The sequence below is a fragment of the Sander lucioperca genome, chromosome 20, assembly GCF_008315115.2.
Source record: "Sander lucioperca isolate FBNREF2018 chromosome 20, SLUC_FBN_1.2, whole genome shotgun sequence".
Taxonomy (NCBI): Eukaryota; Metazoa; Chordata; class Actinopteri; order Perciformes; family Percidae; genus Sander; species Sander lucioperca.
The window spans coordinates 10,131,083-10,156,087 of record NC_050192.1 but is presented as its reverse complement, the minus strand read 5'-3'; the positions used below and the strand labels follow the sequence as shown (position 1 = coordinate 10,156,087).

General features: G+C 39.9%; 1 protein-coding gene across 2 annotated transcripts in view; it reads left to right on the top strand.

Moving 5' to 3' along the window:
* exoc4 (exocyst complex component 4) overlaps positions 1 to 25,005 on the top strand; it is a 118,384-nt gene continuing 93,379 nt past the window's right edge. For both annotated transcript variants that reach the window (XM_031313356.2, XM_035995963.1), the window contains exons 1-8: positions 1 to 141; positions 1,378 to 1,567; positions 3,847 to 4,041; positions 7,524 to 7,717; positions 9,133 to 9,242; positions 12,074 to 12,174; positions 12,319 to 12,473; positions 17,853 to 18,033. In XM_031313356.2, coding sequence (XP_031169216.1) covers positions 62 to 141; positions 1,378 to 1,567; positions 3,847 to 4,041; positions 7,524 to 7,717; positions 9,133 to 9,242; positions 12,074 to 12,174; positions 12,319 to 12,473; positions 17,853 to 18,033 — 1,206 coding nt within the window. In that variant the 5' untranslated portion in view covers positions 1 to 61. The remainder of the gene's footprint in view (positions 142 to 1,377; positions 1,568 to 3,846; positions 4,042 to 7,523; positions 7,718 to 9,132; positions 9,243 to 12,073; positions 12,175 to 12,318; positions 12,474 to 17,852; positions 18,034 to 25,005) is intronic.

Genomic DNA, 25,005 nt, shown 5'->3' with positions numbered 1-25,005 from the left:
CAGAATTCCTTCGTGTAACCTCGCGCTTCTGTCTTCCTGTTTGGGTGCCGCAGCAGGAAAAATGGCAGCTGAGACTGGGCGATACAGGACTGCAGTTACCAAAAACAAAGACCCTTCTGGTCTTCTCATCTCTGTCATAAGGTAAGGTTGGTCACACTCTTTATATTAACCATACAGCGCTGTTAAGACGGCAGACAGCCCTTGAACTGTGCTCGCCTTTGCTCTCAGACTCTGATTGACAGCTAGCTTTTTATGCTAATTGCTACGTTAGCAACATCCTTTCTGTGTTGTAAAGCTCACACCTTTGCTTTTTTCATTTACAATATAAGTTATATGTCGGTTAATATTAACAGCGGTTTTATTTATTCCTGAAGTAGAAGAGAAAGGTTGAATCTTTACCACAGTGTGTGGCTCTCACAACTTGAAGCTCATCGATTATTCGTGTCACAAAAAGGCAATGTTTTCCTAAAAAATATAAGGCAGTGTTTTCCTGAAACAACTGGACGAAAAATATTTTGCACGGTGTACAGTTGGGTCAGTTTTTTTATTCCAATTGGCTCAACGAAGTGAAACAAGCTTGGAGATGTCTCTTCGTAAAAGTTGCGAAGATTTTCGAAAAGACTTGTCTGGGATTTGAAAGTTTGACTTGAGTTTATTTTGTAAGAGCACAGAGGCTTATTTCTGTATTCAGATGTAATGATTAGGAATATCCATGGGGGCCTTGTAAGTACTCCAATGGGACTTCAGTATAATACAATACATTGTTTGATTTACATAATTTAAACAGAAGATGCCTTTTTTAAAACTAGGATCAAATGAGCTTTTTCTGCGAAATATGTGAAATGATGCTATATTTGACAACACCACTACTTTTGTTGCTGTTAGATCCAACTTACCTGTTCATTTTTGCCATGCTGTCTAAACTGTATGATGGCATACAAAGTCACTTTTCTTCTTCTACCTTATGCCAATTGCTTTATATATGCTCCTACTAAGCTCAAACAAAGTTTGTAACTGCCATTTCCTGATGGTCTCTGCTCTCCATTCGTTAAACCACATTGTTGACTGGATTCCTATGTATTTTATGCTTTTGTGTTTTACTACGATTTACTGTGATTTATTGTGCTTTTTATGATTATCGATTTGTTATAATGTATTCATTTATTTGGCCTGTGAAGCACGTTGTGACTCTGTCTGTGATAAGTGCTATACAACTAAACTTTATTTACTTACTTACATTCCAACATTCGCTGATACAGCGTTGTGGAGATAGGTCTGACATTGGGACTACTCTAACATTGATGCTTCATTCAGTCTCATGATAAGTATTTATTATGAGTTGAATTCTACCTTTCCTTTCCCTCCTCTCCGATGCAGGACTCTGTCCAGCAGTGATGATGTGCAGGACAGGGAGACAGAGAAGGGTCGTCTGGAAGAGGCCTTTGAGACATGCGACAGGGATTTAGATGAGCTGATTGTTCAGCACTATGCTGAACTAACCACTGCCATCAGGACCTACCAGAGCATCACCGAGCGCATCACCAGCTCCCGCAACAAGATCAAACAGGTAGAAATGAGAGACTAGTATACAAAAAATGGACACTGGAGGGTTTGTGAAAACCATAACTAGAATTCATGCTTACATTGTTTCTGATGGATTTCAGAGCAGTCATTCTTAGCTGTGTAATTAAAAAAACAAACACGTTTTTCATTTTCATTTTTACTCTTCATACACAGAAAGGGTTTCTTATCTCAGTTTTTAGGCTTTTTTATTCTCTAAGACTGAAAGACAGATTTAATTAACACAAATCACATTCACCCATGAAGAAAACTGCCTACTTAAAAACCGTCAGCTGAAGTCAGAATCCTTAGCTTCTGGACATAATTTTCACACTTGTAAAAAACATTGAAAATGTGGAGGTCAACCCCTCATTCCCCTCCATGAGTAAGCCAGTACAGATTTGGCAAAAAAGACATGCAGTATTCCTAGTGCTTTTTCTTAGCAGGGTAAACTGAATTTTAACCAAGGTGTGCTGGCACAGTTCTGTCTTTAAATGATGACTTAAGAATAACTTTTCACCACTGCATAGGCCTGCAGACATTTTGACTTGTTATAGTCAAAGTAATGGTGTTAGTAATAACATTAATGATGGCTCCAATCTATTCAAGTATCCCAGTTAGCCATGGTGGTAGGGCTGGGCAATATATCAATGTTATATATCGATATCAATATGTGAGGCTAGATATCGTCTCAAATTTTGGATATCGTAATATGACACAAGTGTTGTCTTTTCCTGGTTTTAAAGGCTACATTACATTAAAATGATGTAATTTTCTGAACTTACCAGACTGTTCTAGCTGTTCTATTATTTGCCTTCACCCACTTAGTCATTATATCGACATCACTGACAATTATCAAAAATCTCATTGTGTGAATATTTTGTGAAAGTCAACCGTACAATATCGCCGCATTAGCGATATTGAGGTTAAAAAATATTGTGATATTTGATTTTCTCCATATCACCCAGCTCCACATGGCGGTGTGAGAGTAAGCCAGCATGCACAATACCAGGAGCCTGAAACTTAAACATCAAAATGGAATTCAGCCATTATTCAGTTTTATTATTTACACCCGTACTTTTCATACTGTAACATGTCAATTTGTCACAAAAAGTCCTATTTGCCAATGTGTGCTTGTGTCTTTTTCTTTCCTTCTGCTTTTACCTCTGCAATCTCCCAGCATAGCTCTGCCCAACCTCAAATCAGCTAAGCTAATCAGCCAGAAGTGGAAACACCTGTGCAGGTGTGCAGTACAAAAAATAACGCCAAACAAGTATTAATGTCTCCCACACCAGTAAATCAAGTGTTTGAAAAAAGTTTCAAGGGACACGATCACTTTCATTGGCATTTCAGACAATCTCTGCACTGATTACACATTCATTTCTTTTAGGGGTATTTAAGTTTTATGTAAGAGCCAATTAGTGCCCTTGGTATAAATAGGAACCAATCTTTGGTTCCTCGGGTGCAACCCGGAAGCACATACAGTTTTTGACCACACGCACACACCAACACCACAACACTACAACACCACAACACTACACAGACATACACACAAGCAGTGATTTGTCTGGAAACCCAACTAAGATCTCATGGAAATAAATGGAACCAATGGTTTTAACTGCAAATATGACTTGGACTTTCATTGATCAAAAAGGTAAAAAGTGCATCATTTACTCTACCCGTGGAACAGCACCTCAGGGGCTTAAAGCTTGGGCTAAGCCTCTACATTTTATTTTATTATTAATTATTAATGTTATGAAGTTATGTCACCTTTATAATGGTTACCCATTATTTTGTGTCACTTAAAAAATCCAGTTTGTTGCAGGAAAAAAAGGGGGTTGGTTAAAGGATGCATAGCTGTCATGTACCTTGCTTTATAGCTCTGGCTTTTGGTAGTGTGGCAACAGCACCCCCCTATTTTCACATCCCGGGGTTGCAAACTCTGAGCTCATGAGAATGAACATTTTGCATTCTTGACTTGCCAACAACTCATTTTTTTTAGCAGTCATACCCAGAAATTAAACAGTATTTAAACCATTGGTCAGCCATGCATTTACTATTTAAACTCTTCGAGAAGTAACCTGTATGGTAGGGATTTTGTATGACTGGACCACTCCGAAGTAAGGAGTGACTTACTTAGAACAGTGTGTTTTCAGTATTTGTAGTAATGGCTTGATCTACACTTCCAAAATGCTTTTGTTTATTGGTACTGCTGCACCTAAATGTGCCTAGTGGACAAGTATTGTGTCTTCTTTTTTTTTTATTTGAACTCACTCTTTCCTGCAGGTGAAGGAGAACCTACTGTCTTGTAAGATGCTTCTCCACTGCAAAAGGGATGAACTAAGGAAGCTGTGGATAGAGGGCATCGAGCACAAGCATGTCCTCCAGCTGCTGGATGAAATCGAAAGCATCAAGCAGGTCCCTCAACGGCTGGAGGCATATATGGCAAGCAAGCACTACCTTCATGCCACAGATATGCTGGTGAGTAGATTAATGGCCAGAAATGTGGTTGTACAGGAGCATCTTTGTATGTGTGAGCTGTATAGTTTTTTTAGTTAGAGAGGCAGACAGACAGAAAAAGACAAAAAAGAAAGCGCTTGATAGATTTGGTCATCCAAATAGGTTTGGTTTAGTTTAAGAAAGTGAGAAATGGAAAAATGAACAGATTCTTGTCTCGTTTTTGAAGCTGTGGGAAAACCTATTGACACATGTAAATGCATATGAAGCAGTACTAAGTCAGTGACATGCTTCTGTGACCCATGGTGTGCACAGTACGCATACATAAACCCCAGTGTCTATGAAGTGTTAACGCTAAAATTGATTTCCTGGCACCTCTCATCCCTCTGAAGAATCCTTTTCTAGCCTTGAACAGTCTAGTGGGTGCAACTCTTTTACTTCAAGAGAACATCATCTAAGTGCAGTCAGGGTGCTGCAGGTGTGTATGTTTGCGTGTACTCTTGTTCTTTTGATGTGTGTTTTGCAGTACGCTCGGCAGGGGAGCTGGAGGATGGTATTGAGAACTAAACGACCAGGCTCTGTGACCAGGCTCATTTCCTTTCCTTTACTTCCTCTTCCTTTCTCTTTCACACCCACACATCTTCCTTCAGACTTAATAATAGGTAATAATTAGTTTGCTAGAATGGGGTTATCTGAGGAGGAGGAAAAAAGAGGGATGACGGTATGCCCAAAGGACCATGAAAAATCCTCTCTGTGGGGGTGGAAAGAAGTGGAGCTTCATTCAACCTGTGCTCAGTCAGTACAGCGTGTTTTGAAAGGTTGTGGAAAGTTCAAAGTCAGTTGGACGCTTCGCCTCTTTTTTGCTTACTTGGAATGCGCTTCACTTGATCAGGATAGTGCACTTTTATTGCTATGTAGAAAGCACACTTTAAAGTACATTTTAAATGCCTATATCAAAATCCTGTTGGATGCATTCGTTACACCTTTTGCTTTGGCGACATATTTATGCAGTCCGTGAATAAATAATGTATCAACAGTCCACTAAGCCAAAGTAGATGAAATATAGGTTTATATGAAATCTTTAGAGACTTTTTTTTGCAGTGTTGTCTGCATTTTTCTGGATATACTAGAGTATATACTGCCGAGATACACTCACTCTGTCTCTCCACTGTAACGTAATACTGCCTGTGTCACTTCTCTGAGAGTCCCTGAAGTGTTTATTCCCATCATGCTGTCACTCATTACAGCACTCATCTGTCAGATCAACGTCTTCTTGGTTTTCACATGCGCATTCTGTTGCCTCTTCTCTCCTTATAGTCTATTTTTCCCTCTCTGTTCTTTCTTTAACAAAAAAGTTGTACATGTTTTGTGCTTACATACTCGCAGTAAATATCTTTATTATTTTGCCGTGTAGTGTGGCAAGAGTAGACTAGCCAGGAATGAACTTTCTAGCCTCTCTATCTCTCCTTCAATGTGTCTCGCTCTCCATAACGTGTGTGTGTGTGTGTGTGTGTGTGTGTGTGTGTGTGTGTGTGTGTGTGTGTGTGTGTGTGTGTTTATTTATTTATGTGAGCCTTATCTCTAAGGGTTGACAATTAGAATTCAGACTATGCTCTCTGTCTGCTATTGAATGGCAGTCTTAGACCCCATGGGTTTGGTTTAAAAGGAGACTGGCTTTGGTTCCAGAAAAAGTATTTTCCTATCCTATTCCTCCTCTCCCATTCCCTTGTTTCTGTAGTGTCACAAAACCCAGGTGCACACACATAGATACTGACACCCCCCTCCCCTGGAGCTCAGAGCTTATTGATAAGCTGCCATCCTTCTCTTCTCTTCTCTTCTGTCCTTCTCACCATCTCTCTTGCTCCCGACAAAATTCACTAGAGGCTTCATATCCCTCTTTATGCTGACAGGCCCGGCCCCATAATGATGTAAACCAGCCTTCCTCTGTCATCCCAGCCCAATGGTAATGAGATCCCCCCCCAACCACACACACATAAGTGTTAAATGATTTACAGTCATACAATCACACACATATAATCATACACAGACACATCTGGGAGGCATGCACACACACACACACAAACACAAACAGGACACGTAAAGTCTTGCAGCCATGCCGAGTTATTCTATTAAACCAAAGGGGGCTGATCATGCAGCGCATCAGCTCATCTTGTCACTAATGTGGCTCTCATTTGCATCAACACACACTTGACCCATGCACCCTGCCCAGCATCCTCCCCCTGCCTGCTACCCATTCCCTTCTGGCCTGCCCTGGCCATGCAAATATTTTTCGCAGCGCTATCATCTGGCCATTAGTGCTCTAAAAATACACACATAAATGCACATACATACACACATACAGACTAGCACATTTTTATGAAGATTTATTATTTGCAAACATACCACATCTGCTGCTGCTCCTGAGGACACTGAGAAAAGAGGGAAGCAGAGAGGGAGACTGGGTGAATTTAGAGAAATAAAGAGCATGACTCAGGAGGGCATGAGAAGTAAGGTCATTTCTTTGGAGCGAAATCTATTATATTAAATTATTATTATAAATATTTTAATAAGGATAAAATAAGGAAAATAAAAATAAAATAAAGCATTCAATTAATTAAATTAATTAATTTATTTACAGTTCAATCAATTAGGCCTAAAACTGGTTGTAAGGAGTGCCATTGTGGTTGTCCATCTCTTTGTAAACATGGAGTGAAGCTTCACCATTGCAGACTTTCTTGAAATAGGAGACAAAAAGGGAGCTTCATGAATTGAAGAATCTTGAAGACTGTCTAACCTAATAAGGGAATGATGGGGATAGATAAGGCTTTGACTGAACAATGACTAACCATTGGGTTTCTTGATTTACATCGGAAGTAGAATGTGTAGTTTCGAATGGAATGATCTAAAGCTGGTCTGACAGGCCGATTTGACTCTGATTGCCAATTGACTGATTTCCATTAGACACCATACATTGGTCAGATTTTTCCACCAACAGAGGAATACTAACCACAGGTTAGTGGGATGATACATTCATTTGTTTGTCTCTGTAAAGCCCTTATGCAGTTACTGTTGGGTAAGAATTCAATAAGAACAATGAGATCCTCAAGCTGTTTTTTTCCTGTACATAATTTTCCTATATTTATAAGGGGGAGCTTTCAAAGAGCAATGCATGTGTAGCCCTCCCACCTCCACCCTCTGGTGTTGGTTGTGTAATGATTGTTTTTCACTGGCCATGAAAGTGTTATGTAAATTAGCCACAGACTGAGTTACATTTAGATTTTAACCATTTGGTGTGATGTCCCCGGTTCAATTTCGGGCCAGGTATCTTTGTCATGTCTTGTCCCTATCTCTCTCCCTGCAGTCTTTTCTGTGGCTTAATACTGTGGGTTGTCCAGTAAAGGCAAATGCCAGAAGATAATCTTTAAAAAAATCACACATGACGAAACTTGAAATCTACATCTATAGTAAGGTTAACCTGTGATTGGCTGGTATCTTGTCATATGCAGGTGTCAGCTGTGGAGTCCTTGGAAGGCCCCCTGCTGCAGGTGGAGGGGCTTGGTGATCTGCGCCTGGAGCTCCATGGCAAGAAGCTCAACATCCACCTTGTACTCATTGATGAGCTGCACCGACACCTCTACATCAAATCCACAAGTCGCCTAGGACACAAGAACAAGGACAAAAATGCTGTTCGCCTTCCAGGGTAACGGACAGTTTCTTATTTCTTAAATGGTTACCACTTCGGGGGGTCCAGATCTTTTCACAATAATAGAAATGTGAAAATAGTACTTCAGTGTCATCAGGGGATGCTTGGCTGTTCAGTTGATTGTGCACATTCAAGTGTTTTATTATTGCTTTTGTTCTTGTGCAAGATTGTACTGCATTTTAAAACATAACCTTTTAACTTTAAGATACAGTAAATAGAGATTAGAGATTTAATCATCACATTTCATTTTGTTTCCTTTATTATCATCCCTATAGGATTCTGCAAAGCTGTAGTTATTCATCTATGGGCCCACACAACAAACATGAATGTATTTTCTTACAGTGTTTTATCACTAATATACTAATATATAACTGGTCTGTTGCCAAAAGACTTTCTTGTTTGCCTTCTTGTAGTCAAAAAAATGTAGCCTTCAAAGGGCTTTCTTCTTTGAAAAGTTTTGACTGTATAGATGTGTATTCATTATGAGTTACTCCTTTGCTGGGACAACTTGCCAATTATTTACTGTATGGAAACCAAGCCAATTACATTTATTTATATATATATATATATATTTATTTATTTATTTATTTTGTGTGTGTTTGGTTTCCAGGGAACAAACCTACCCTTCTGGGAGAAAATGTTACTAGCAGTAAATGAGTCAGAATTCAACATATAGAGTTTCTGTGTGACCACCAATGATGCTTCAAATGATGAAGTAGGCTTTGCAGCCACTGGGAGAATAACTTAAGCTATGCCTCCGTGACCAGGGGGGCCAGTTTCTTAGTTTCATGATGCAGCCATATAACCTATTAGGGATAATGCGGCACAATGGCTTCGAACACACTGTTGAAGCTGTTGAAGTGTTATTTGCACTTTGTGTATGTGTCTGTGTGTGTGTGGGGTGCCGTAATTATGGTGGCTGGGTTGGTGAGGTACAGTGATGTATTACTGAGGGTCAGCCAGTGACAGGTCCTGGCCTTCCTGTATTGGGTCCCCTCTAACAACAAGCCAGCCTCCATACACCCCACTCACTTAGCAGACACACTGTGTTTATACCCAACAATTTAAAGGACCTGGATTGCTTCCACCTCCGGCTTAAGGCTTGATAAATGGCTCATTGGAAATCAGCAGAAATCCCACCCAGAGATGCAAGCTTTTTTTGTTATAACAGTAGATTGTTTTTGTTAGAAAAAGCCAGGTTAGTGGGCACATTTCTGTTAGCGCATACTAAACTTTGATATCTTATGATGCGAAGCTATTACCTTAGATTTTTTTTATTTATTTTTTTATTTGAGCCTATACCTCTCATAATAGTTGCAATATCATGTTTTATACGAGACAGAAAGCATAGCATTCAATAACATTACTTTATCTTGATAATCACTGTCTCTGGTTTATTTTTCTCTTCGCAGCTCCACTCCCAAAGACACATCTCCAATGCCTGTGTTGGATGTCAGCAGTCTGTCCACCCCACGCAAGCTCTTGGATTCATCACAGTTCAGCACACCTGGATCCAGCAGTGGTACGGTCCTTAGATCATATTAGATTGGGGAGTAAGAGGGACTTATGGCAGGTGCCTTAGCAAAAAGAAGGCGTGGAGATTATGTGAAGGAAAAGAGAAGCAAAAAGAACTGTGCATTTTAAGAGGGTGTTTCATGAAAATAAAAACATTTGTTATATGGTTTTCTCTCTATTAGAATGGCTTACATTAGGAGAATTATAGAGATAAACACATCAACAAAGCAGTATTGTTGGTCTCTTTGGATAACAAAGTGTGTGGATTTTAGTTTGCAATTTTATTTTTACTGTGCTGATATCCTTAGTGATAAGGAAGTCATTAGCATCATTCTGGCTTACATCCATTTGCATGTCATTATGGGTGTGTATTGCTAAGCCTTCTCTCACACACACACACACACACACACACACACACACACACACACACACACACACACACACACACACACACACACACACACACACACACTTCTATCCCTGCAGTATATGTCACAACATCTTCAACTATGATCGTAATATACATTTCCCTCGCTAATATTATAATCATCCTTTCTGTACAATTAGTCAACCAGCATCTCTGTCATCACAGCAGGGGAACAGCATTCATTATGCTCAAACTGGTAACCAGCGCTTTAACAGGGACTGATAATGCAGACTTTTAACTGTATTCAGCAATGTATGAATTCTCTCTTGGTTGTTGGGGCGTATAGTCAGCACTGCATTCCTTGCAGGCAGAGAACAGGAACGCAAACAAGAAGATAATGAAAAAAGTTAATCCTGCAATAACTTGGTGTTCCCTTGGTGTTTCTGAGTTTTTATATTAAGTTTGGCACTTTTTTCACCACCCACTCTTGGCGTTCGAAGTTAGCGACTCTCGGTTTTCTTTTTAGCTCTGTGGATGCTAAGCAACCATAGAAATAATAAAATAGAAACATCAAGTTCTATTTTAGCATATGATAGGTTCCTGAAAAGCAAGGTTTCCCTTAAAGCTACAATGCAACCCAACATTTTTATTCCATCCAGTGGTGGTTTAATTAACCTGAGTAGTTCTCCCTGTCGTTCCCTGTCTCTGTCTGTTTTGCGTTTAGCTCCTACTTTACTGAGGGCTTATGTCGGCTACAACTGTCATTTCAGTTATGTACCTTTTACTCCACCTCTTTTTTTATTCACTCAGCTTAGCCCCTCATCCTGAATGTGTGTGTCATGACCTCAAAACACACAAATGTACGAATTACCACTAATACATTATAAATATCTGTTCAATTCACCCACCCGGTGGTCCTAAAAGTAAAAGCTAAACCACAGTTGTCCCTACATTATGCAAAGAGAACACTGGCAATTAGCTAGTAAGTGCCTATGCACCATCATGCTAACAACTGTGGTCACGACACTGCAGCCAGCTTCCATCAATGGCCTAGCTTGCCATTTTGTTTAATAGCATTAGAGCACCTCATTTGTAGCTAGTAATTGTCATAATTATTACAAAAACTACAGTTGGAATGGGGGAAAAGAGGAAATACACCCAAAGTCCATTAACTTGTCATAAACATTAACTCTCTTAACGTGCTTTGATGGGGAATTGGGAGGCCCCATCTAATGGAAATTAGAGCATCATTCAGTGCTGCCACTCTCCATTTAGCCGCTAATGTGGCTAAGTCAGATGAAAAGAGCATTAACAGGGGAGGATAACGGGATAGGTGCAGATGTGTGCGATCAGAAGAGAAATATGTAGTATATTAATGTAGTTGAATTTTAGTGTGCTATTAAAAAGGTGATAGTTGAATCATGGTAATTAGATTTGTACATATGTAGCTGTGTTTGGGAAACTGCAAAGGAGGTAACAAATACCTCCAAAGTTTTAAAATGTATCAAAGAAGCGCCCGTTTTATGTATAAAGTATAAATGGTAGCTCAGTAGAGTATTGTAGATTTGAGATGTTTGCGTAGGTGACATGGCATGTCTCCAAGGATTTTGTCTTTTGTCTTTGAACAGTGGCTCAATACACCCGACATAAAGATGGACAACAATTGGTTTATGAATGTACAATTTAAAAAAAAAAAAAAAAAAAAAATTCTCTTTTTTGTCAGTTTTTTTGCAACTGTCCATTATTAAAGGTGCAGTAAGCCATTCTGCGTGAATATTGTTGATATTTGAACTCAACTGCCAGACAAAAATCTCCGTCCCCCAGATTCATGGACACGCATTCTCATAGCAACCACTTCTGTTAGTGTCTCTGACTAAACGAAAAATGGCATGTCGATATTAGCTCAAGTTAGGTTGTGGACTGTCGCTACTTCTGTAAAGCCAAGCGGTTAGGAGCAGCCATTTCAAACAATAGCAAACGGATGAGGTTAAACTGACCTATTAAAAAGAGTGAAACAGCAAAGCTAACGTTATTACTCACTTGTCCATGAGGAGAGCCCTTTATTAGTTTTTTTTCCCTTTTGAAATCACAGAGTTTTCTGCAGCGGTGAAACCATGGTATTCTTGTTGATAACTCCTCTCCGGCCGCTCTCTCCCCCCGCCCCCATCAGTTGCTTGCACGCGCCACCTGGTGCTGATTGGCTGGAATAGTGTTTGGCTCGAGCGCACCATTCTTTTTGTTTTGCAATTACACAGCCAGGGCTGTGTGGGAACACCAGATTTTTTTTCAGCACACACAGAAAATAGAGAGCTAGGTGACCGTGAGGAGATATTCGCTGAATTTAACAAAAAGTGTATTAGATTAACATTGATTGCTATACCTTTTAAAATAATTGGATCCCTATGCCTGTAAATATTTTGTAAACAGGTACAGTGCGTGTTAACCTATGTGTATGTGCATACTTTCTTTAGTGCGTGAGCTGCAGCAGGATGTGCGGGAGTTAAACCAAGCGGAGCTCTCTGAGGTGGATCCAGAGGAGAACAGTGCTGAGTTCATGGGCATCCTGATCAAGGTAGACATGAACACTACACACACTGTTAATTGTAGATTTCCACACCTCCAATATGTTACATCCACCCTTGTGTTCTGTGCTGTTATTTCAGTGTCTCTGTGCTCTTGCTTCAAGTAAAGTGTTTGTATCGTTGTTTTTCTTCAGGCTCTGGCCAAGTTGAAGAAAATCCCTGAGACCATCAAAGCCATAATGGAGCGGCTGGAACCTGAGCTGAAACAGATCGTCAAGAGGTCCACCACTCAGATAGCAGACCATGCTTACCAGAGAGGAGAGAACTTGGCCCAGGAGAGCAAGCCCAGGTACAGTAATGAGACACAGAAAGGCACTATGTTAGAATACCATGGCTTCTTGAGAGTGTGACCAATTCCCTGAAGGGCAAGGATTGCCACAGATCAATGAAAAAATGGAGAAAACTGAAGGTGAATATTTGATAGTAAAATAAGAGAGAATGGGAGATACAGTTAGTAGATAGCCAAGAATAGGAAACTATAGGAAGTTCTGTGGAAAGATGAAGGCCATCTTTTTGAAATGATGTTGCCTGACAGCAAATAATAACTAGAATCAGCCACAATTCCAAAAAATGATCAGTGTAAGCAGCAGTATGCAGCTACTGTTTAACCACTAAAATAATATCTTAATAAGACTTGTCACTTGTAATCCCCTCAGTATTGTATCTTTGCAAGAGTTTTATTAAAGCAGCCTGCTTGCTTATTCTTCTGTACTTATAGTATTCCCATTCGACTCAATTCCCTAGTGTCATTTACTACAAGCTGCCCACTCTCTTCAGTGGTTGCTAAAGTTTATTCTTATTAATACAGTAGAGCGCTTTATAAATAATGATATAACCTGGATTAATCACCAAGTCATGTTTGGTGTTAACATGCAGAACGTCTTTTAGGTATTTTTTTTTTTTTTTTTTTTTTAGAGCGGACAGCGAAGGCAGTAGACAACATGTTTTGAATGCAGTCCCACGGTGTTCATAGTCAGACAGTCAACCAGGTATGAAACACAGTAAAGGCTAGGACTGGAGGCACACCTTCCTCAGACCATGAAAACAGATACTCTGCTGCTTTAAACCTAGACAAGTCATGGTTAACCCCCCCCCCCACACACACACACACACACACACACACACACACACACACACACACACACACACACACACACACACACAGTCACATCATAAAAGCAGTCACATCAGCTCCTGCAGACATACACATACAGTGAGCAGACTTGGGAAACACAGGTCTCAGGCCACTGATCCTGAACCTTTTTAAGAGGAACGTCTTGTTTTCTGTCAGGGATGTTCTCTTCGGCCTCGTCTGCCTTCCCTCTCCAGGTGCCTGCTGAATCTCATCTAACCGCAATGTAACAGGCCTCCTTGTAGCTCATTCCCAGCTCTACTCCTTACAGATTGTTTTAAGTTTGCCTGCGCGTGCGTATGTGTGTGAGCGCTAAACACTGTATTTGTGTCGGAGCATTCGCATTGGGGCAAACACTTAAGAGGTTTGTTTGTGTGTTTCAACTTGGATGCATACACACCTTGTTCTGCCTATGTTCACACTTTAATTTAAAGTCGAGGCTTGTTGCTATGGAAACTCTAACCAGTGTACCAGTTGAAGGGAACAATGGTCTTGCATATTGCACACTATATTTTATAGCACTGCAGACTAGCAGGCAACATTTAAGCACTTTACAGCATATACGGCGGTGCATGGCTTACTCTCGGAGGTTTATGTTCTCATTCAGGTCCTCAGTGATCGGCCACATTGAAGTGCACTTTCACTAGATTTTTACTTTTAGTAAGATACTCCATCCAACGTTATTTGCATGCATCACTGATCTGTGAGTCTGTCAGTATAATTTGCATAAAATCAGACTTGTTGAACTCCCTTTTTTCATTTTGCATTACAAAAACAGAGCATTATTTCTCCTTGCTTTGTGTTTTTGGTTTAGGAAATTCTGAATCCAATCTCAATCCCAAAGAAAGAGCACAGCTTTCAAGTAGTAGTAGTAGTAGTAGAAATGCTTGAATGATCAAAGAACATTAAGATAAAAGGCTAAGTATTTTAAATCCAATTTAAAAAAACAAGCAAAGCACATTGATCACAAGATTGATTGCTTGTCTCTTTTGTACAGTTTTTTCTTCTTCTGCCTGTTCAGTAGAGTGGTCATTGGGAAACGTCTAAAGGACACATTTGTGTTAATGTGTTTCTGCTCTGTGGATTTGAGAATGATGGCAGGATGACCTGGCACATTTAATATTTCAAAAATGGTTCTTTAAACACTCTGCAGGCCCCTATTTACTGTAATTTCATTATCTGTGGCTGACAACCAACCTTATAATAATCTAATATGGACACTATCATTGTCCTCCCAAAATGAAATAAACACACACACACACACACACACACACACACACACACACAGTTGTAGTGTCTGTCAGATAGTTAGGGACTGTACATCCACATCTGAGTGCTCCCTGCTGTCTCTCCCAACTGTTCATCAGCCGTGTGTGTGTCAGCTTCGATCCTGAGGGGAAATGAGAAGTGAGGCCTCTAAGAACAGACAATATGGATTAGGATGGCCTCCACTGGGAGATAATGAGGAGGACTCCGCTGTCTACACTTCATGTGTGTGTGTCTGTCTGTCTAAGTGTGTGCGTGTAAGGGGTAAGGTGGGGGTACGGTTAGAGTGCGCTTTGAAATTGAACAGAAAAAAAGTTGTGACAAGGTCAGAGCCATGCGTGTCCACCTACATATATGAATACATGACCATCAATTCTTTGTCATTTTCTGAAAGTTGGTGTTCACTCTGTCAGTCCTTTATGTTTATACATGAAAGAGGGGGGGAAGAGAGAATTCCTTGATTCGTTGACATTTCACAGCTCCTCTCTTCGTCTCACGGACATCTTCCATTCACTGAGTTATAGCTCATAGTGATTTGTGCCTGCTTTCCTCTCCATTAATAACATTTACTCGCTGCTACTGCCAGTGTAGTGACAGACAGCCAACCAAAATGCCCCCTAGTGAAACATCCATCTTGCCTTTACATTATCCTGATACCTTCCCAGGAAACCTTGGCCACTTCACACAACTTTTAGCATGCTTTCTTTTCTTGCCGCATTTAAATTGCTGGTTATTTGTATTGACTTGGCATTAATGAGGTATGGGCTCCGGTGCTTTTGAGGACTGCTTGATAGATGGTTTGTTTTTGGCAGTCCCAACTTTTCTTGTTTGAAATTTAAACTGCTGTACTTCTGACAAATAATAATAGTTGTTTTCTCTTAATTAAATCAGCAGAAAAGCTGATTAGTTAGGTTCTAGAAAGATCAGTTAGACTTGAGGGCAAGATACAGTTGAACTTTGACACAGTCTCTGGGCAGCATAAGTTCAGCATTATCATTTTTACAAGGCGTGTTACATATATATTTGTAGAGTGTAAAAGCTAAGAGTTACATAGCTTGTGTGTGTGTTTATAAAATTATAAAATGGTTCAGCTGCCCAGAAAAGAACGAAGTATGTAAATCTAGGTTTTCAAAATTTCCATATTGCCAATATCTAGATCTTTAAAAGCTTTAGTGCTTAACTTTTTGATATTAATGAGTTGCTAAAAAGCTAATTAAGACTATCAGCTCCTCACCTCTCTCTCTCTATTTGTCAGTATGGCTATGTTCAGAAGATTGTGTCGTCTGGCTACCCTGGAAATCCAGAGTTATCGTGAGAGCACAATTTGAATTTGCTCAGCGAGTCACTCTGGCATTGATTAATGATGCTCATTAACTATGCCCTTGTAGCCGAGCTGCACCAAACACATCGGTGTATCTGATATAGGCGGGCCAGAGGCGAGCTAAACAGATGACGACAGTTTAATCTACCAGTTAGCTCCGCTGGTAGCTAAGCGTATGGGGCTCTGGATACGTCACCCCGTGTATTGTTGTGATTGGTCGTAGTGTTATCCAATTGCGTGCAGTGAGATTTTCAAATGCATGCTTGGTGCTGCCCCTCGAGTTGGGCCATTTTCATTACTCAATGCCAGACCCTTAATCTTTCAGATTTGGGTCTGGATTTCCAGGCTACTTTCGTGCGCAGAAACTCAAGCGAAGATATGTAATTACCTCTTCTGAAGAGTCCATCATGTCTTTTTAATCCTCTGTGTCCTCCTTGGCTACTAGCAACTGCATGGGGCAGGGGTGGGGGAGGTGCGCTATCACGGACAGTTTTGTTGTCATTACTTAGAATTCCTCATGGGGGCAACAGAAACTATGCACTATAGCTTTAAGCTGTCGTTGCCTTGAAAAAAAAAAAAGTTTCACTTACCAGCAATTAAATAAAACCTAATTAAAATACCAGAGGAGAGTACTAAAAGACCAGTGTTAGACAAACAGTGTGACTCTATTTATATTAACTGTAATAACTACTAAAATAAAGTGGGCACTCACTAGCATGGGTGCACTGGGTACTCATTCAGACTCAACTAATGTAACCTGTGTTCCCTCTTTACTTTGAAAGCTTTGTCCTTGTGCAGAAAGCAGGTATAGCAATGCCTGTATGAAAGCATTAGTTGATGAGGCAACTGAGTTTCCAATCCAGAGCGTGGTACTCAGATCAAGTTGAAGGTCTTTTTGGTTTTGGCTCTGTTCTCTTCTTCAGCCAGAGCCATTTAGAACTAATGAGAGTAGCTGTTTATTTGAGTCCAGGTTGGGCAGCTCACGAATTTTGCGATATCCAGCCCAGGTGCCAGGTTATTACTGTAGGAAGAATAGCTGTGAGTATCTGCTGAATACAAAATGTGAATGAAAACACTGAAGTGAAACACCTAATTGGTGATGTGAAATGCACTCAGTGATGGTTTTTGGGATTTAGATTATCTGTTGCTTTCTGTTATTTCCCTCATTTCCTTCAGGAGAGCTAGAGTTTACCTTACATCAAGTCATGAGTTGTAGACATAGCAGTTTTGCAATTACACATTGTTTACCTTTATTGTGTAGGTACATATGGTGAAGTAGCAATCATTTACTAGAATGCATGGTTGCACAAATACATATACTTCTAGTGGCAGTGAAGAGGTAAAGCAAAATGTAATGCACAATCTCTTCACATTAGTATACTGTATGTTTGATACAACTGCAGGGACTGTGTTATTAGAACATTACCTATGAAAATTATTATTATTGATGGATACCATGAATTTGGAGGTAAGGCAAACATGCAGCAGCATACAAAGCTGTCTCTAACTGTGGCGATACTCTGGGCTGTGGATACTTTTTATGGTCTTTGATGGTAATAGGAAAAAAGAAACTGTCAACTGTAACACACTCGTAAGTCTAATTTTTCTCTCTAATATTACAACAGAAGCTGAATCCCTTGGTGGCTTTCTGCATTATTTGTATAGAAATCCAAGGCCAAGTGATTTATTGTGGGAGTAATGCATTGTCCTATCCAATAAAATGTGGAGTGAATGTTGTGCTGGCTTACAAAATGAATGTGTTCCAAAAGTGAAACAAATATGTATCACATTTATTTTGTTCTGTTTCTATTAAGTAGTACTTCTCATAAGTTCTCTTGATCTCTCCATTTTCTCTCTCCTTTTCGTGTCCTTATCCCCACTTTCCTGCTCTCCGTCCCTTGTTTCTCATCTTTGCCCTCCCTTTCTACTCTCTTTGGCTCCCTCTACAGGCTGCTGCTGGAACTGCTGGAGCTTTTGTTTGATAAATTCAAGGCAGTGGCCCAGGCTCACAGTGTGGTTTTGACCCACCTGCATCAGATCGCAGTGCAGTGCCAAGGCGGGGCCCACAATGAAGGCATCAAACTCTACGAGCAGGCCGACGTCTCTGCCAAGATCCAGACAGTGCTGCAGGTCAGATATGAGCAACAGCAAAAGAAGAGTGATCAGTATATTTTTAGTATTAGATAGCAAATAAAGATGAAGCTTTAAACCGCATCAGCTATACAGATGAATGTATATAGGAATCAAATATTACTTATCTGTGTGGGCATATTGGATAACAAAGTTTGCCATGTCTAGTAGATTATAATAGATGTATATTTCTGTGAGGAAATACATGTAGAACCTAGAAATCAAGCCTACTTTAATGTATGGCACTATTGTTCTCTTTTAGTGCATTTGACATTGCTACTTTAAGTATAGAGCCAAATTATAGCACTGCACCTTGTTTGTTTGGCCCTCCCTTGCTGGCATATCCCCAGGATTTTGTTTTTCATCCACTGCCATGGAGATTTGTTCATCCTTGATTTATTTTCCACCCAGCACTTAAACACTGATTCAATTCACCTTCTCTAATAGTACATTAATCAGTAGAAAACTGTCAGTGATGTGATGAATGGCATTCAATCTGTCAGTAAAAAGTAGCAAGAGGAAAAGACAGGGGAAGCTTGATTGCTTGGATTAATTATTTCTTTAATTGGCGTGTATTTATGCTTGGCTCTTGCTCCTTGGTCCTGTTTGAGTGGCTGAGGGGATGAGCAGCTGTTGAGCTGACCTATGGTAAATCTCGGAGGAAAATCTGTGGCAGTAGTCAGCAGCAGTCGTGTGTGTGTGTGTGTGTGTGTGTGTGTGTGTGTGTGTGTTTAACTAGCTTGAATTTATTAAAGAGGATGAGGTGCTTCTTCTTGAATTTGAACAGGCATTTCTCACCCATCAATAACTTAGATGTACTGTATATAAATATACAAGGGCCCTCTGGCAAAGTGAAGCAGAATTTGCTTCCTGCTGTACTTTCTCAGAGGGCTGAACTGAATGCTTTGATTGTCGCCATGGTAATCGATGGCAAGACCAAAACACAGACCAGTGTTTTAACTGATCATAAAACTGTAAATGAATAAATAAAATGACAGGATGTTGCCTAGTGAAATCGAAAGTCCATCTATTTATAACTCGTGCACTACGGCTCGTCTGCTTCCAATAACTTGAGTTTTTTCCAGCTGGCATGCATGCATTCATAAATACAGGAGTGTTTAGGTGTATGCATGTGTGTTTCCGAGGGTGTGATAGTGCATAAGCATGTACTGTAATAGCTCTGCTATACCAGCGCAGTTATAAAAGGCGTTAAGCCATTCCCAAGCATGCGATCACTGCCAACACCCAGTTGCCAGGGGCTTCACTATCCCCTGTCTCTGCGATGTGAGATAATGAAATCTCTTGATTAGAATACTCATTACGTGAAATGAGGTTTTCTTATTCACTCACTCGTGTTATTATTTCCTGAGCGATTGTATCAATATGAAAGCCCCTCGTCCATCCCTCCCTCCCTCTTGCCATTTCTCTCATCTCTTGCTTGTTCTTTCGCCTTTCTCTCCCACTCTCCATTTCCCATTTCCCTTGCTCCTTCTTTCTTCAGCATCATTCCTCCTGCCTCTGTATTACGGTCTTACAGTTTCCCAATACCTTGTGCATACCCCTCTTGCGCCTTGTAATTTCCTTCATCTCATTATCTTGCTTTCTTTTTCTCTCACAACTCCCACACTCCCTTTCACCCCCTTCCTTTAGCCCACTCTGAGAGTCACATATCAGCAATGAGAGAAATTAAATTCCTTCAGCTCCCATGGTGGCTCTGTTAAATACTATACAGAGCAAGTTATTATCTCACGTCGTAAGACCCTAAAAAGGGCAGGAACCTACACAACATTGGTCAAAATGTGGTTACGATCTTTATTAGTCTCTAATAATATCTTCAGTTCAACAATAACTACTGTAACATAACTTCACTATTGCATGCAAAATATGCAATTTAAAAGTAATACTTCTAAAATTGGTACGAAGGCGTGAACAGAAGCAGACGCGATCTTTTTCCGTTTACAGTTAAATCATTTCAGTCCCTGTCTGTCCAACTCTTCTTACTTACTGCAGTTCACATCTGTGACATGTACAGAAACCTCTTGGTAGGTGTTTTTCCCTTCCTTTGAGAGGTGGAGATACCAGGTTGACATTTTCACATGACATACAAGCAGACAGATGCAAAAGCTGACAGAAACACAGGGTGCACCCAGTTACGAGGCCTTGGCAAAGAAACACCATTACCCACTGTGTGACTGAGGCCCGGTAGGCTTAGAATGGGGAGTAGGTAAACAAGCTTTTGAAAGTCAAGATTCATGTAATGGTTCTTATCCCTGTTCAAAAACCCGGAGAGCTTCTGCTGTTAATTCCAATATGGAAGTATTGATTCATAGCATAGAAGACTGGATGATAATCAGTGGTATTGATGCTGGAAGGAGTGTTTTAAGGCCACTACACACATTTTCAAGTGGCTTTCTGTAGAATGTGTGTGAGTATATCTATTGATTATTCACACTACTATTGAATTTACATTTCTAAGTGTACACCACTGCCTGCCTTTGCTGCTCTCTACCTCTATCCATGATTGCCTTTTCCACCAGAAACTAGCTTGTTTTTCAAAGCAGTCCGTTGTATCAAAGTGACTGGAATTTGTGTGTATCCATAAATGATTAATATTCTTCTCTTTTCTCTTACAAAAATACAGTATAGAAGCATCTGGCAGTCTGTCAGCCTGGCAAGTTTTATGTGATGTAAATGTTTGTCAAAACAATATTAGGTGCCAAGCAAGAAAATCCACAAGTTTCCTTTGAATCATTAACGAGATGGAAGTCACAATACATTATCAGGTAATTGGGTAACATAGTTCATAAAAGATCACAGTTTATAAACCTCTCCATGAATTCTTCATGAAGACCACCCAGTGGAAGTGTTATTTAATATATATTATATTTGCCACAGAGTGTCTCTGGCTACTGACATTGATCACCCTTTGACCTTGTCGGCCTTTTGGTTTGAGACGTGCAAGTTTGTTAATTAGCTCGGCATTTTCGCATTCTGCAAGGATTTGTGGCTGGCTGACTGCTTGCCATGTCCGTTGTCTGCTGTGAGAGTGTGACCGGAGTGCAAATCACACTTTTAATGAGTGGCTTCCCCTCTGCAAACAAGGAACTTTGAGCCTGCATTCGAAAATATGTATAGATGCTGACTATCTGCCTTGTGAAATAACTGATTTCTAGATCCTTGAAACTTCACAAGAGAACTCAGAACATGAGCATATTAACATTTTCTACTGTAGCCAGAGATACGAAAGGGTGCAACAGGGGCTGAGCTTTTTTGATGTGGGCTCCAAATGAGAGTTACATTTTAAAAAGCAAACTTTGATCAAATTGACGTTCACTACCTGTCTGCTTTAGAATATGCTTGTTGGCACGAACCAGTAAAGTCCTCTCTCTCTCTAAACGTACTTCTTAAATAAATCATTTCATTACTATAGATTAACCAAGACAAAGGAGGGGTGTTTGTGCAAATATATATATAAATATACAAGTGGCTTAAATATGCGGTGCCTTCTCTCAGCTCATCAACAGAGTGAAAACGAGGCAAATTGAACTGCCAGAGAGCAGCTAGAAGACAATGATGTCTTTTTAATTAGATATGAAGCACAGACATGGCTACGTTGTTCTCGCCCAACATTTTAATAATGTGTCACATTTATTCTGCCCTCCAAAGTGCTGTCATATTTACATATCGCTGAAGCGCAGTGAAGTCTACCATCACCGCGGTAAAGTCTACTCTCTCAGGTCCACGCACACCAACCCCCTTCCCACCCATATTCACCACATCAATATCACTCGAGACTTAATCAACTGCTCATGGGTGTTTTTGCAATCGTTTTCATGACTTGTTGATAGGTTGATTGTTATGACTCAGTGGTGCAAAAGGGTACACAATATTATGTCCTGTACAGTAAACACTGTTGTGGCTTAAATTTTAAATAGTGGTCTCGCCAGGTGTTTTATGTACAGTTTTGTGATAGAATTCAGTGCTCTGTTACATCAGTGTTCTCACATACAAGGTGCTGTTTTGATGGCAAATAAGAACAACAAAGTGTTAAATATGCCACTTAAAACCATGCTTTACTTTATTTACAGTATAGTTACAATTAAAACAATTTGGTAGAAGGCTATTCACTACAGTCTCAGCGAGAAACAACACAGAGAAAACTGACTTTTAACTTAAAGGACACCATAGTCCATTCAAATTTTAAACCAATTATTATGGTGAACAGTTATTGTCAGTTGTCTGTATATATGTTTAATTGGTGGTGTTTTTTCTTTTGCTATTCAGTTAAGATATACCTTAGTCCTTTCAACATATTCACCGCTATTTTAAGTATCATAGAAATACAAATTAAAAGCACATATTCTGAATGGACAGTATTTGTAGAAACACCTTTCAACACTACAAACTATTCTTTTGAAAATTGTTCTTTGTTTAAAACAAAAAATACACATACAGTATACATGTTTGTTTTTTTACATCAAAAAACACTTTGGGGACACAGAGAAATGAAATGGGTTTCAGTGAACATGCAGGCACATCTTCTTTCCCTCTGTCAACAAGATAGCCTTCAAAAGATTGACTAGATGCGGTACACTCCAGGTGGAAACCCCCACTGGTTAGCTGTAGTTCAGTACTGTGGGAGCAGTTGTGGCTGCAGCTTTGTCAGAACTTGTAAAGGTTATTGAAGTTTCTAGAACACAATCAATACCGGGTGTATAAAGAACACTTTCTTTGACGGCCAAGGACACTTTGGACTTTAACTTCAAGCTAGCAGCAAGGGATATCTGTCAATACAGTAGGTTTTGTGACAAGACACCAGCCAAGGGATTTAATGGGAAAACAACCGATTTCAATAAATCCTTGAGACAGGAACAGGAGTGTTAAGATTATTCTCTTGACTGCTTTAAAGATGACCTGTTAAGAAGGAGAGGGTGGAAACAAGGAAAGAGAAAATTAAGTGATATTTATTTATTCAATTTTAAGCAATGGACTGCTCATCCAGTGACAAGCTCACCTCCATAGCTTTATGTGACGCTCTCTTATTTGTTGGGAGTTAGAGCCCTAATGGACAGAATGGAGGATGAGTATACACTTTCTCCAAGCACAAAAGGGACATTTGGGTTTGGAAGAAATGAATGGGAGTGCTGGTAATGACAAAGACCGACTTCGATAAAGCTTTTCTCCTTTTTTATTTTATAGAACGTAGTACTTGCTCCCTGTGCGTTTTAGAATCGTTTTTAAGATTTTATTGTTTGTTTTCAAGGCCTTAAACGGCCTGGCCCCGGAGTATTTGTCCAAGATCTTAACCCTGCGTGAGCACAACCGGTCCTTGCGGTCCTCAAATCAGCTGGTTATAGAAGTCCCAAGGTCAAAGTACAAATGTTGGGGTGATCAGGCTTTTGCAGTTGCTGCCCCGAGACTTTGGAACAAATTACCCCCTGAAATTCGGACAACTACAGATGTAGCACTTTTTAGGTCTAAACTCAAAACTTATCTGTTTAGAAAGGCTTTTAATACATAGTAGTGGTGTGACAATTTCCTTCTCCTATTTATATGCAGCCTCTTCTGACTTTATTGTTTCTATGTGTCATTCTTTTTATTGTATATGTTACATGACGTGTGTTTTAGTGTGTTAAGCACTTTGGATACCTGTTGGTTACTGTAAAGTGCTATATAAATAAATGTTGATTGATTGATTGACTTAGCCCAGTGGACTGATTTAAGTTTGGGATGAGACCTAAGCCAGTCAAGTGCCGAACGAGGTTGGTTGGTTGATAGAATTACTTTGAATAGTTGTGGTAGAAATGTCTTTGCCTGGGGAGCCCTTGAAAGAGATGTGAGTTTTGCATGTACGCCCACTCGCACACATAGCACCCAAACACACACTTAAGTTGATGTGAACTCTTGAGCTTCATCTTAGTATCCGGTGTGAAGAGCCATTTGCCTGGTGTCTCACGTCTGTACATAATCACCACTTTTTTCATCAACTGTTTCACAGATTCACCCATGCGTTTTTTTCAGGGAATCCATTTAAGTTAACTTTGAATGGAAGTTACAGTGGATGTTCACTGAACTAAGCATGGGGATACTGTTTTGGCTAACTTATCAAGATTCATCTACACATTTTGACCTGAACTGTTTAAACAAAGAATGAAATGTCAAGAGACACTTTAATTTGTTTCCATCTGGGACTACCATTTGGCTTCCTCCGATAGCAGAGCAAGTTACGTCAGACGTTATCAATGCTTCAGGCTTTTACTAAATTAGATATGGCTCCCATTTGGAACCGGGCTCTGGGGGCCATCACTTATTAATATTGTAGACCACTTAATTTGTTTGTTTTGGTCACTTGTGGATTTGTGCTATTTTGCATTGATGTGATGCTCTAGGTGTAGTCACTGAGAGGACTCTTTGTTTTGCCTTTGTCTTTTCCTTATGTTTCTTCATTTCCTCATATATTTGAAACACAATTATCTCTGTCACTTTTGCCTTGTTTGTGATACAATTCCTATATATTTTTTGTTTTGTGGTCTTTATTTCAGCCACTTCTTTGCCACTTTGTAAGTGTGCCTCACTGATAAGCTGTCCGGTCAAACACAGGTGACAGTAATGGGATCTAGGTGTCTTTGTTGCATGAGTAATAGCAATTTTAATGAGATTTCATATGCTTGACCTGATGGGTTAGATGGAGGAGGAAGGAAGAAAAAGGAGATTGTCTTATTCACTGTATGGAGACAAGTACAGTACATGCAGGTTATATGAATAATTGTGGAAAGAATGGGCTGCTCCTTTGTTTTATTAGTCAACAGCAGACTAGCACAATCTTCCAGGAGGGATCATGTTTGTACACCCAGGCAAATAGGCCGTGGTGGTGGACTTTCCATTGTTTTTAGAAACAAGTTTACATGTCAGCTGGTAAGCATCCAGAATTACTCGTCTTTTGAACTGCAAGTGTGCAGAGTTGGGCGGCTA